Source organism: Staurois parvus, unplaced genomic scaffold (genome assembly GCF_062004578.1).
Source record: "Staurois parvus isolate SC_StPar_1 unplaced genomic scaffold, SC_StPar_1.0 ptg000186l, whole genome shotgun sequence".
Classification (NCBI taxonomy): domain Eukaryota; kingdom Metazoa; phylum Chordata; class Amphibia; order Anura; family Ranidae; genus Staurois; species Staurois parvus.
Genome location: NW_028317982.1, coordinates 1,451,257 through 1,465,653, shown reverse-complemented (window position 1 = coordinate 1,465,653; position 14,397 = coordinate 1,451,257). Strand labels below are relative to the sequence as shown.

The window sequence follows — 14,397 nt, the reverse complement described above, 5'->3', positions numbered from 1 at the left end:
GCAATGGCAACCAGGTGGGATCCGATAGAGGCTGAGAGCTGCTTGAAGGTATATGTAGAGCCTAACTCTCATTCCCAGGGATGTCTGGAGCTGTGAAGATGAGTGTCTCTCTCTATCGGAGGGGGGGCTCTCCCAGGTAGGGGGCAGTGGTGTTGGTCGGTGTCCATGGGGGCAGATGACTTTTGTGTTGCCTAGGGCAGCACAAAACCTAAATACACCACTGCTTACAGCAACACTTTGGTATATAAAAAATAAAAAAGAGCAGACCTTGCATGTACACATCTTACCTTCAAAACTTGTCTTATGATAAAACTACCAAGAGAACAGACCTTGCATGGGCAGATCTTACTATCAAAACTTTAATACAAATAAAAAAGGAGCAGACCTTGCATGGACACATCTTACCAATAAAACTCACCAAAACTTTAGTATAATAAAAGAGATCATAATGTATGTGGCCAGGATAATGCAAAAGACAGAAAGGTCTCGGCTGCAGAGAGAGGAATAATCAAGTTCTTTATTCTGTCTCTGGAACCTGTGCTGCCAGCTATCTGCTCTGCATTGAGCTGCTACCTCCAGCTGTGAATATGTTAATACTCTTTCCGTGTCTGATTTCCCTAAGATCATACTAGAGCTCCCTCCCCCTCCCCCTCCTCCCTCTCTCTCCGCTCCCGTGTATTGATATGCTATGAGCAGCACGTTAGTAAATAGCAAAAGCAGTTCCAGCGTGCCAAGGAAGACATGGATCTCCTGCACGGTGCCTGCTGGCTCTCCGCACAGAAAGGATCCCCCAGCCCACCGGCAGTTCACTCCAGCCAAGACCACTGCTGATGTGAGCCTTCTGTGCTGTGAACGACGAGAGGAGCGGCTATGGACGGGGAGCTCTCCATTGTTCATCTGTAGGCAAGAGGTGCGAGAAGAGACACAGCCTGCGGAGAAGAGGTACGGGGAGAGACACAGCCTGCAGAGAACAGGTTCGGGAAGACACTGTCCGCGGAGAAGAGGTGCGGGAAGAGGCACAGCCTGCAGAGAACAAGTGCGGGAAGATACTGTCCGCTGAGAAGAGGTGCGGGAAGATACTGTCCTCGGAGAAGAGGTGCGGGGAGAGACACCCTGCATAGAAAAGGTGCGGGAAGATACTGTCCGCTGAGAAGAGGTGCGGGAAGATACTGTCCGCGGAGAAGAGGTGCGAGAAGAGACACAGCTTGCGGAGAAGAGGTGCGGGGAGAGGTGCGTGAAGATACTGTCCGCAGAGAAGAGGTGCGAGAAGAGACACAGCCTGCGGAGAAGAGGTGCGGGAAGATACTGTCCGCGGAGAAGAGGTGCGGGAAGACACAGCCTACTGAGAAGAGGTGCGGGAAGAGGCAGCCCCTTAAGAAGAAGTGCGGGAAGACACACAGCCCGCAGAGCCTCTTTGACTTTCCTTTTCTTCTTCTTGGCCACAAAGTGACATGGACTCCTTCGCTGGTTTCAGTTGTCTCACCTGAGATGCTGCATGCTCATCCACAGCTGGACTCTTGTTATTGGGGATGCTAAGAGCCCCGAGGATCATGATGGGTGCCAATCACTCGCACAAAACTCCGGTGTTTGATGAGAATGAAGACGGTAAGGAGCTGTCCATGGTACCTGAGCTAGCCTTGCTGCAGCCAGTCACCTCAACTCCTCCAGCTGCATGGCTTGTACACTTCCAGTTGTTGTGGGATATACACATCTAAGGCTACCCTACTATGACTGGATAGCAGAGCATGCTGTCACTTGTAGTACCTTAACAACTAGAGAACTGTACATAGTCCATTACTTTTTTTTTGTAGACCAATGGTTCCCAAGCTCAGTCCTCATGTACCTCCAACAGTCCATGTTTTGGGGATTTCCTTTAGATAAAATAATAAAATATCTGTCATAAAGCATTGATATGACTTAAAGCACCCATGCAAACTGAAGGATTTCTTGAAAATATGACATGTTTGGGGTACTTCAGGACTGAGGTTGGGAACTACTAAGGTAGATCTTCATTTATTTACTTGTTATTATGTGTTAATATTATTAACATAATTATCCAACATATTGAAATAATAATAGTAATAATAATTTTGATGATTTATTTATATGGCCATGCTATAGCTTGTAGTAGTTGGCAACTCTCAGCTGGACTTGCTTTGTAATGACAAAGATATTTTGGCACTCATCCAATTGGCTTCCTCAGTTCTATTGACAGTCAGGAACATACCCCAGGTTACTCAGCCACCTTAATGTTGAAGATGCTTCCAATTATCTTCCTCAATTCTAAAAAGTCTTAGGAACATACCACAACATTTAAATCCACACAGGTAATCTGCACCTTCATTTACTGACAATATTATTATTCTTTTTATTATCATCCAATGTATTGAAATAACAAGGGTAAAAATAATCATTCTAATTGTGATGGTCTCATTTATCTAGCCATGCTAGTAGTGGTTAGAACATTCAGCTGGACTTGTTCCATACTGCCAAGATATTTCAGCACTCATCCAATTTGCTTCCTCGGTTCGGAGAAGTGTCAGGAACATACTCTTGAGTTTATAGCCACCCAAAAAACTTTTTAATGTAGACTTTAATTTACTGACATTATTATTATTATTGTTATTATTATTAACAATAATAATAATAACAATAATATTTATCTTTCATATTATCCAATATATTGAAATAATAATAATAGAAAGAATACAAAATATAGTAATTATTGTGAAGGTTCCCATCTTCCAGATCATGCTACAGCTAGTAGTAGTTAGCAACACTGAAGTGAATGACTTGTTCTGTAATGTCATACATGTTTCAGCACTCATCCAATTAGCTTCATCAGTTCTGTGAAGTGTAGGGAACACACCCTGGCATTTATAGCCACACAGCTACATTTTTATATAGACCTGCAGTTACTGACATAATATTATTATTTGTTATTATTAACATCTTCTTCTAGTGTATTAAAAAATAACATAAATAATAGCAACAATAAAGAATATAAAAATAGTTGTGAAGGTTCTGTTTTATCCAGTCATGCTATAGCTAGTAGAAGTTATCAGCTTTGAACTATGAGTGTGGAAGATGTTTTGGCACTCATCTAATTAGATTCCTCAGTTCTAGAAAGTGTCAGGAACATACTCCAGCATTTATAGCCATACAGGACCCTTTTTTATGTAGATCTGTATTTACTGACTTATTTTTATAATTTACTTTGATTGTTAACATCATCTCCCAATGTATTGTAAGAATATTAATAGTAATAATACAAATTATAATAATAACTGTAAAGGTCCCCATCTATCCCTGGCATGCTGTTGCTAGTAGTAGATAGCAACATTCAACTCAACTAGTTCTTTAATGTTGAAGACATTTTAACACTCATCCTATGGGCTTCCATGAGTGTCAGAAACATACCCCAGCATTTAAAGCCACACAGGTAACTCAGTCTCCTTCATCGAATAGCTGTGCGTTAAGGCATATGTTGATTGTCCATGGACAACTACCCTGTCCGAACTGTAAATTCACACTTCCTATTGTGTTAAGAAAACACAATAGGAATTGCCCTGAATTCTTGAAAAATATCTAAAAATTACCCAAAGCTTGTATACATGCCAGCGGGTGGAACAACCCTGCCTTTTAGTTACACAAAGCCACAGGTTTTCATTGTACACCATTACAACCTTCTAGCCGCCGGCATCCTGACAACCAATGACATCATCAGTTGATAAGGAGGATGTCAGCTGCCTGCACAGCATCCTAGTTTGCCCCTCCCCTGCCCCTCTCCATCAGTGCTGAGATCACATTAGCTCAGTGATGGATAAAAACTGAGGGAGAAGAGAAACACTGGAATACTAGTCAGTACCAGTGTGCAAAAGTGTATTTTCAGAAATCACCTCTAATGTTGGGTGTCCTACATGTGTGGATGTTGCTGCATTATATAAAACTATTAGAATAGATTTTCACATTTTAGAATGGGGTGCCTTAAGACTGTCCATAATTTTATAGGGTGCCTTGACTGAAAAAAGGTTGAGAAACACTGATCTAATAGTAGTCAATCACATGCAACTGAGCTTGAAAGGACTGGTTCTGTATTGTTAAAGATGTTTGACCACTCATCCAAGTAGCTTCCTATGAAATAAAATAAATTAATAAAATAAAATGCTCCATAAATTTAAATTTTTAGCAACACCTATGTAAAGAATAAAATATATTTATGTCTGTCCAACAATACTATAATCTTATCTCATATTTAAAATCTTCACTTTAAGGGGTGAATTTATAAAAAAAGATATAGTAATTTATCCAGGGAATATACATGTACAATTGTTCTGCGCAAAAAAAAAAAAAGAGTGTTATTAGGTTATTTTCTGTGCTGGTCGAATTCCAATGGCTAGCACCATCTAACGCCCAACTGCTTAATTGCCTTTTAACATTCGTTTTGTTGACCAATTCACACAGAGCGAATGTACACGGGTCGTTCAACTCAAACCAGGACTTTTAATTTTACAGGTATAAAAAGGGATGCTAGCGTGGCGGTACTACACACAGTAGTAAGTGGCAAGCGTGTCCTAGTGTCTTATTACTGATAGGTAAATCATTATGTGTTAATATGTGGTTACACCCCTTTAGCACCCGATGGATAAATGCATGTACTAGCTATTGGGATTTGAGCACAGGTATATCTTGTTTGTCGTATTGTGGGTCAGTAACCAGACCTAAACCTGGTAGCTCTCCCCACTTTGTCTTTTCCCCTATATTGGCATTGTGTCCACAGTAGCATTTGCATAGGCAGAGCAGAGTAGGACTGGCCATAGAGGGATTATTTTGACTATGTGTGAACCGCAGAGTCTGCTTGAAAGGGTATATACCAGTGTGCAGAGGGCCCTTCAGAATTTCTATTACTGATAGGTGGCACACATGTCACCGGCCAGTCCAGAGACCAAGATGGCAGACCACAGTGTTAGTGTGTGCACGTGGAACGCCTGTTCTTGGATAATCGACGCATAACCTGTCGTGAAATTGCACAAGAGACAATTCTTTCTGTGGGAACTGTGAACACAACGATGAGGAAGTTAAGTAGGCTGTCCTAGGATGGTTCAGGGGTACTCACAAATTTTTCTATGCAGAAGTTTTCCAGGCAGTGGTTAAACACTGGGATAAGTGTATAAAAATAGCAGGGGAGTATGTTGAAAAATAAATGCAATTTATACTTCTTGAAATTTGTTCTTTTATTATAAGAAACTCAAAAGTCCTGGTTTGACTTGAACGCCCCTCATTTATGCACTTTCACTGGATGTTATGAACTTTTTTTTAGTATACCCCTAAGTGTTAGAATACAGCAGTGCCATTCGTTTAACTGTAATGGGTGTATTTATAAAAATGTTGCCTTCAACACTGTACATTCTGATCAGCAGTGACAACAGAAATGGTAGAATATCAGCTATTTTCAAGCCCCATGATTGGTACTGCTCCATACCAGGATTTGCACATTATGTGACATTGTGGCCACTAAAAATAAGACACACAGCTCTAAACGTCACTTTGCATACTTTAAGTTTTCTACTATGCCAACAGTTCTGCTTTAATATTGTTAAGAAATTGAATTTAATGTATAGAGATTAATATTAATATGTTTGGCTCAGTAGGGAATATACTTAAATGATTATTACAATTATTATTATTATTTATGGCACTGTTATTATGGAACTAAAATATTAATTGTACTCATTAAGGCTCACTTATGAAAAGATAATTGATTACAATTATTTTAGAAGGCGCCAGCTGCTAAAGATGATAGAGATTGGTAGATGTGATTATTGTTTTTATTGAAAGTTTTTGCACAGGTTTAAAATTATGGGATGTATGAGCCTAATAATATGTAATGGGAAAAGATTGCGGGGCTTTATCTGTGTTACATGGTAGGCTCCTGTTTAAATGCATACAGGCAGGATTTGCTTTGTTGTACTCTATTCTCTTCAATTTCTTGCTACAAAGTTTCTTGAAAGAAAATGGAAATACCATAGGTGTGAGAGTATACATTGTAAAATGATTTCACTAGACCCAAATCCTCTGGGATTATGGGAAAGGTCAGCTAGTCATCATAATACGGATTACCTGTATCACTGGGTAGTGCCTGAAATAGCTTATTATTGAGGCATGAACATGCTAGGTTATATTTAAACATTAATCATCTGAACCCGTACTGTGTAATTAGAAGTCACTTTCAGTTTCTTAGTAGAAAATGTCACTATGGCTTAAACTGTTGCTTTCATGCTGGTGAAGAATTTATTCTGGAAAGGCGTTTGCGGAGCATTTTTTAACACTCGGCAAATGCTCCGCAAACGCCGCATGCGCGGTTTAGCGGCGGTTACTAGGCATAACACCCCACAAACGCCTATAATGCAGTTTGAGTGGTGTTACCGCTCCGCAAATGCCCTGCAACCGCGCCGCAACCGCACCGCAAACGCCGGGCGTTTGCGGAGCGGCACCATAGACGAGAATAGGAGGCTTCAACGCCTCCTGACTCGACCAGAGGCGTCTGTTTTGCCATGACGCAAACGCTCCCGTTAGAAGAGCACCATGTGCTGTAATGTGCAGAATTGGCAGAGGCATTTGGGAAGCGGTAAAAACGCTTCCCAAACGCCTCTCTGCCGCCTGCACACAACGCTAGTGTGAACGTAGCCTTAGAAAGAACTATAGTATTTTTCCTTTTTCTTAGGCACACAGGTAAAAGAGATACATTTAAAGCTGTATTGAACCCAAAAAACAAAAATGTAATATATTGCAGTTTACCAATCCTTGGACGTGGTGATTTCAATAACTTTCTTTTTTTCCTTGGTGATTTAGCCAGTACCCAACTGACCATTGTGCTTAAATATGCATCTGTATTACATATATAGGAACTGTTTTAGACCACAAAGGACTTTAAATTCTGTCTGGCAAATCATGAGAGCTACAATGCCCTGCCAGACAGCAGAGGTAGCTTGGTGACCCAAATATTGTCTTCTGGATTAAAGGGTATATAAAACCTTAACAATAGACTTCTCATTTTTTTGGCCTGTTAAATATACAATTAAAAGTGTCTTGATACATCTACTTGATAAATGTGAAAAAAACCCCCATCTGTTGACCCTGCAAGCATGGCATGTATGCATTATTATTATTATTATGCAGGATTTATATAGCGCCAACAGTTTGCGCCACACTTTACAAAATAAGGGAGTCAGTACAATTACAATACATTTCAGTACAGAAGGAATAGGAGGGCCCTGCTCGTGGAGCTTACAATCTAAAGGATTGAATATGAAGGATATGAATGGCCTCTGCTGCATTCTTATTAGTTACATTGTTCCCAGCTACATGTCTGTAAGTACCGGTTCACATATATGTGGATTGTATGTGGTTTGAACGGCATGTAATCCGCATGACATGTGAAATAACATTAATTCCTTTGGTGCCTGTCCACATACTGTATGTCTGGTGCACTGGCGGTGCAGATTCAGCGCTAATTCAGTGCGGCTTGAAAAAGAGTCATGTACGATTTTTGCCAAGTGCCTTCAGGTTCAGGTGTGGATTACAGGCTATTGACTTCTATAGGAACCATTTCTAAACTGCATATGTGCGAACAGGTTAAAATCCTGAACTAATCCTGTCCTGAACCTGATGTAAACCTGACATGAACCGCTGAACCTACTGTGTCAATTAGCTGTGAAACCTGAGCTTCAATCCACACCGCATGTGTGTGAATCAGCTACAGAACCCCTACCTTCTATGTCAGCCTTTCTCAGCCAGGGTTCAGTGGAACTTTAGAGCTCCCCCTGAGGTTGCAATTTTCCACTGGCCACCACTTTTACATGGAAAATCAGTGTTAGTGTTTGCTATCTGCATTTATTTTTTAATATCAATTTTATTTCAAGATTATTAATGAAAATCATTTTGTTGTATACAAAATGTTGTATTGGGGCTGTAAGTATAATCATTTATACTAGGGTTTCCTTGGGACCTGAAAATGATTTCAACAGCTCCTCTGGGTTAAAAAGGTTGAGAAAGGCTGCTCTATGTTATAGAGAAAAGGACGGGGAGAGATGTTTGTAGTCTATAGATATCATACGGTAAATAAGCACTGTCATCCTTGGGCAGAAAGTGTTTTATCAGGATCACCAGGTAAACATAAATGAAAAAAGACTGAAGAAAAAACGAATGCAGCCACCATATCTAAGGTCTGGTAAGGTTTACTCCCTCACCCCCCTATACTTACCTGAGTCCTTACTTGATCCAGAGCTGTGCCTGTCTGTAACTGCCCTCCCTGTTCTCACAGGCTTTGCTGAGGCAGCGGGCGCCATTGGCTCTGGCTGCTGACAATCAAATCCTGCACTCTCTGGGGTTTATTTACTAAACCTGGAGAGTACAAAGTCAGGTTCACGTCTGCATAGAAACCAATCAGCTTCTAACCTCAGCTTGTTCAGTTAAGCTTTGGCAATGAAACCTGGAAGCTGATTGGTTTCTATGCAGAAGTGAGCCTGACTTTGTACTCTCCAGGTTTAGTAAATAAACCCCTCTGTGTCTATGGATGCATGCAGCATGGCTCAGGATCAAGCCCCCATGTGCACCCCCCAAAGGAAGCTGTTTGCTATGGGGGTGCACATACAGGCCTGATCCTCAGCTGCACTGCATGCATCCATAGACACAGATAGTGCAGGATTTGACTGACAGCAGCCAGAGCCCATGACTCCTCCAAAAGAAGAGAATCGGGGCCACTCTGTGCAGTTCCAAAGCAGGCAATATAAGTATAACATGTTTGTTATTTAAAAAAAAAAAAAAAAAACTATACAATCACTTTGATGTAAATCACCTCACCAGCGTGTTTTAACGTTTTAAAAATTGTGCTTCTAAGTAATTGTACATTCATATTCAGGCTCTGCTTCCTGATTTGTACTTTGCTGGTCATTTTATTCCACTACAATCCTACCAGATAGGATATAATTCATCCCACAAGATATGTTACTTATAGGTGGAACCTGGTTGGTTGCAAGCTTCGTGCTTCTTATATATGTTGAAACCTCCAAAAGTGAATTTGCCTTAGTAATGCAGTCATTTGGCCTAATGGAGACAGACCAGTTATATTTGTAACACCAATAAATGAAGAGTTCAGTTACAGCTGAGGCATGCAGTAAATCATGTTAATAGAAAAGTATTGTCAGGTAAATGTTTCATCCAGACAACTCTTTCAATTAAAAGGAAGGAATAAATTATTAGGAATTTCTGTTATACAAAGGCTGAGAGTCTTTCTCTTATTATAGAATGATGGTTTTATTGAAGCAACTACAATACCTGCATCAATATCATGGAGTGGAGCCTGGTGGGCTGAATTAACCCCTTGTTACATTTCTTGGATACACTTACAGTGAGATTTCCCTGCCATACTATTCTTGATTGCATCTGGAGATTTTTGGACTGTTATTTTAAATCACATAATTGACTTTCAATAAGCCCTTAAAGCAGAGCTAAGGCGATTTTTTTATTTTGGATAGAGTAAGGGATAGTTAAAACCCGTTAGTTTTTTTCCATCTTTGTCCTATTGGGGAGATTTACCTTCACTTCCTTTCCCATAGCCAAAACAGGAAATCCCTCAAAAGGGAAGGATGTCATCAGGATCACCAGAACTAGGGCCTCCATTGCAAGATTTCTGCTCCATCACTGTTATGGTGTCAACCCAAAATTTTGGATTTTCTTTTACTGATAACAGTAAACAGGGAAAATGGAGAGAGTGACTCTCCCTAATGGGTGAACAGACAGCAATAAAACCTGACAGATGTTCTAATTCCTATCCACCCCATAGTTGTGTGCACAGGGTGTACCAGATGTGCCTAGGCACACCCTAATCATCCTATGCAAGGAAGATTCCCCCTGTTGCCCACTGTGCCACTGACACCAACCTCTGCCATACTGACACCGTCCCTCCTGACGATACACGTTTTAATACATTTTATGTATGTTGCCAAGTGGCCTTGCTCTGAAAATATGCATGCACCTTTTAATGGGAGTTCAATCCACCACAACTGAAGGAACCTCTAACAACCTCTAAAGCAGGGGTCCTCAAACTACGGCCCGTGGGCCACATGCGGCCCGCCGAGGCCATTTATCCAGCCCCCCGGCAGGGGCGTATTTTCCGCGAGGAAGGGACACTAAGTACAGGGGTGGGCAGGGGGCTGGTATACCTTACCTGGCTCCAGTCCCACGACGATCCAGTCCAGGAAGCGCTGCTCCTTCATTCACTCCGGCCACTCCCTCACTCCTTCCGCTTGGCTCCGCCTCCTAACTAGTGATTGGGCGCCAGAACTGTAGCTCAGGAAAGGCACACAGGCGGCCAATCACCTGCGAGGAGGCGGAGCCGAGCGGCCCTGCGAACATCAAGTGAGGGAGAGGCTGGAGTGAAGAAGGACAGCTGACAGGTAAGTGTGCTGATGGTGCTGCTGCAACCAGGTATGCTGGCTGCAGCAGCACCATGCTGGAACAGGAGTCAGCAAGTTAAGTGTCATTGGTGTCAGTGTGAGGAATAGTGCCCCATCATTGGTGTCACTGATACTAATGATGGGGCACTATTCCTCTCCCCCACTGACACCAACGATGGGGCACTATTCCCCCCCCACTGACACCAACGATGGGGCACTATTCCACCCCCACTGACACCAACGATGGGGCACTATTCCTTCCCCCACTGACACCAATGATGGGGTACTATTCCTCCCACTGACACCAATGTTGGGACACTATCCCCCCCCACTGACACCAATGACGGGGCACTATTCCCCCCCACTGACACCAATGACGTACTATTCCTCCCACTGACACCAAAGATGGGGCACTATTCTTCCCACTGACACAAATGATAGCACACTATTCCGCCCACTGACACCAATGATGGGACACTATTCCTCCCACTGACACCAATGTTGGGACACTATCCCCTTCCCTCACTGACACCAATGACAGGGCACTAATCCCCCCCTCACACTGACACCAACGATGGGGCACTATTCCCCCCCCCACACTGACACCAACAATGGGGCACTATTCCTCCCCCCACTGACACTAATGATGGGGCACTATTCCTCCCACTGACACCAATGATGGGGCACTATTCCTCCCACTGACACCAATGATGGGGCATTATTCCTCCCACTGACACCAATGATGGGGCACGATTCTTCCCACTGACACCAATGATGGGGCACGTTTCTTCCCACTGACACCAATGATGGGGCACGTTTCTTCCCAATGACACCAGAGATGGGGCACTAATCCTCCCACTGACACTAATGATGGGGCACGATTCCCCCCCCCCCGACACCAACAATGGGGCACTATTCCTCCCCCCCACTGACACTAATGATGGGGCACTATTCCTCCCACTGACGCCAATGATGGGGCACTATTCCTCCCACTGACACCAATGATGGGGCACGTTTCTTCCCACTGACACCAATGATGGGGCACGTTTCTTCCCACTGACACCAACGATGGGGCACTATTCCCCCACCCCGACACCAACAATGGGGCATTATTCCTCCACCCACTGACACCAATGATGGTGCACTATTCCTCCCACTGACACCAATGATGGGGCACATTTCTTCCCACTGACACCAATGATGGGGCACGTTTCTTCCCACTGACACCAAAGATGGGGCACTATTCCTCCCACTGACACTAATGATGGGGCACAATTCCCCCCCCGACACCAACAATGGGGCACTGTTCCTTCCCCCACTGACACTAATGATGGGGCACTATTCCTCCCACTGATGCCAATGATGGGGCACTATTCCTCCCACTGACACCAATGATGGGGCACGTTTCTTCCCACTGACACCAATGATGAGGCACGTTGCTTCCCACTGACACCAACGATGGGGCACTATTCCCCCCCCCCGACACCAACAATGGGGCACTATTCCTCCCCCCACTGACACCAATGATGGGGCACTATTCCTCCCACTGACACCAATGATGGGGCATGATTCTTCCCTCTGACACCAATGATGGGGCACAATTCTTCCCACTGACACCAATGATGGGGCACTATTCCTCCCACTGACACCAATGATGGGGCACTATTCCTCCTACTGACACCAATGATGGGGCACTATTTCGCTCCATAAGACACACTTGGGGGGAAATGTCTGTGCGTCTTATGGAGCGGCCGGTCCAGTATTCCCGCTGCCGTTGTATGTCCGCAGTCTCTGGTCATCTCCTGTACTGTGTCCGCATTTGTTCATAGTTTTTTTTTATTTGAAACTATAGTCCGGCCCTCCGACGGTCTGAGGGACAGTGAACTGGGCCCCTGTTTAAAAAGTTTGATGACCCCTGCTCTAAAATAACCTTAGGTTTCCATGAAACTCTGGTTGAAAATGGCTTCTTTAGACAGTATACTGTATGTACATTGGGGTCCTATGGGGTTATATACTGTGCATTAAGTGTGTTAATGCACACATGAAAATACAAGCAAAATATCGCTTTTGACAAACATAAAGAAAAGTTATGACAAGTTAAGCTCATCTGAGATGTTGCACCTTAAATTATTCTGGAAAGAAGAAGAGTGAACAATTGTTCTCCTGTATGAAGTGTTTTGTAAGGGTAGTGTTCAGCACATCATTCTGGGCTTTTTAGCCTCGCCTCCAGTATTACCAAACTGCTCATTTTATACAGTATATATAATATTACCACGACAGCTCTCAAAGATTTAGATTGTCAGAGAGCTTGGTGTCAACTATAGTGTTGTACAAGATGCTGAAATCACTACAAAAAGGGTCAACATCGCACTTGCAGAAATAATGAAGCACTCAAATTCTCTCCATTATAATAATCAGTGGAACAAAACCATGTTTGTAAATCGCGGCCATTAATTCAGATGCTAGAACAAATCATTTTACTTGCTTATGATTTAATGGATTTAATGTATGGTTGTGAGATATATTATACATGATCAGGTTCTTACTGAACACTTAGATCATAATCTAGGTATATATATAATGACTGATCCTTTCTGCTATCTTAAGAAAGAGGCAGACTCTACAGATACCGGTCTATTCTTTCCTGGTTAGTTATTCAAAAACCTAAAGAATAGCAGTTGTGGTGGCACATTGTAAAGTTTTTCGACAGGGGTATTCTATGGCTATGAATGTCTATGTGTTTTTATTGTAATTTTCAATGTCTTTTTATTGTAATTACCATTGTGAAAATTATGTTTTGTGCAGCTGTGTATAAAAGTTGAATGCTCAGCGAATATTTTAGCTTATGTTCTTTGCTGTGCTCTTTGAGGAACATAAGCATTTACACCCCTGGTGCCTAACCTGCAAACCTTTGGTATATGATGTGCGGAACTCGGACCTCAGCAGTTTTTAGTGGGAACATTGATTATGGCAACAGCCTTGATCTCTACTAGGCTCATGTAACATGTTCCCAGCATATCCCCACATTACAATGTAGCATGTCACACTTACTGACCCTCATTTTCTCTGACAGCCCTCTAAGGCATTACATATATTGAACATTACATGTGGCCCTTTGATGATGTCAGGGGCCGGATTTGAGGCCCCCTTTAGGTCATAAATTGACAACCGCTAATATACAGAAATAAAATATTATATTTACTGAATTAAAACAATAAAAAGGTTCCAATTATAGATAGTTTTACATAGCGTAATGAAACTGTACAGAGGTAATAGAGATCTAACACATTCTCTTAAGCCATGCTACCAACACCATTCTTTAAAGCAGTGTTTCTCAACATTTTTGCAGTCAAGGCACCCTTTAAAATTATGGACAGTCCCGAGGCATCCTCTAGAATTATGGACAGTCCCAAGGAACCCTTTAAAATTATGGACAGTCTTGAGGCACCCCATTCTAAAATGTGAAAAACTGTTCTAATAGTTTTATATAATGCAGCAACATCCACACATGTAGGACACCCAACATTAGAGGAGATTTATTCTTCCAAAGCAAATACACTTTTGCACACTCGTACTGACTAGTATTCCAATGTTTCTCTTCTCCCTCAGTTTGTATCCATCACTGAGCTAATGTGACCCCAGCACTGATGGAGAGGGGCAGGGGAGGGTCAAACTAGGATGCTGTGCAGGCAACTGACATCCTCCTTATCAACTGATGATGTCATTGGTTGTCAGGACGCTGGTGGCTAGAAGGTTGTAATGGTGCACAATGAAAACCTGTGGCTTTGTGTGACTAAAAGGCAAGCTTGTTCCACCCGCTGGCTTGTATACACGTTTTGGGCAATTTTTAGACATTTCGACAAGGCATCTCTGAAGAAAGCTCAAGGCACTCCAGGGTGCCTGGGCACTCTAATTGAGAAAGGCTGCTTTAAAGTGTATG

General features: G+C 42.6%; 1 protein-coding gene across 1 annotated transcript in view; it reads left to right on the top strand.

The window, feature by feature from the left end:
• Nucleotides 1–657: 657 nt before the first annotated feature.
• STK32B (serine/threonine kinase 32B) overlaps nucleotides 658–14,397 on the top strand; it is a 359,309-nt gene continuing 345,569 nt past the window's right edge. Inside the window, exon 1 of the mRNA XM_089677397.1 lies at nucleotides 658–1,605. Within this exon, the coding sequence (XP_089533523.1) occupies nucleotides 1,530–1,605 (76 nt within the window). The 5' untranslated portion in view covers nucleotides 658–1,529. The remainder of the gene's footprint in view (nucleotides 1,606–14,397) is intronic.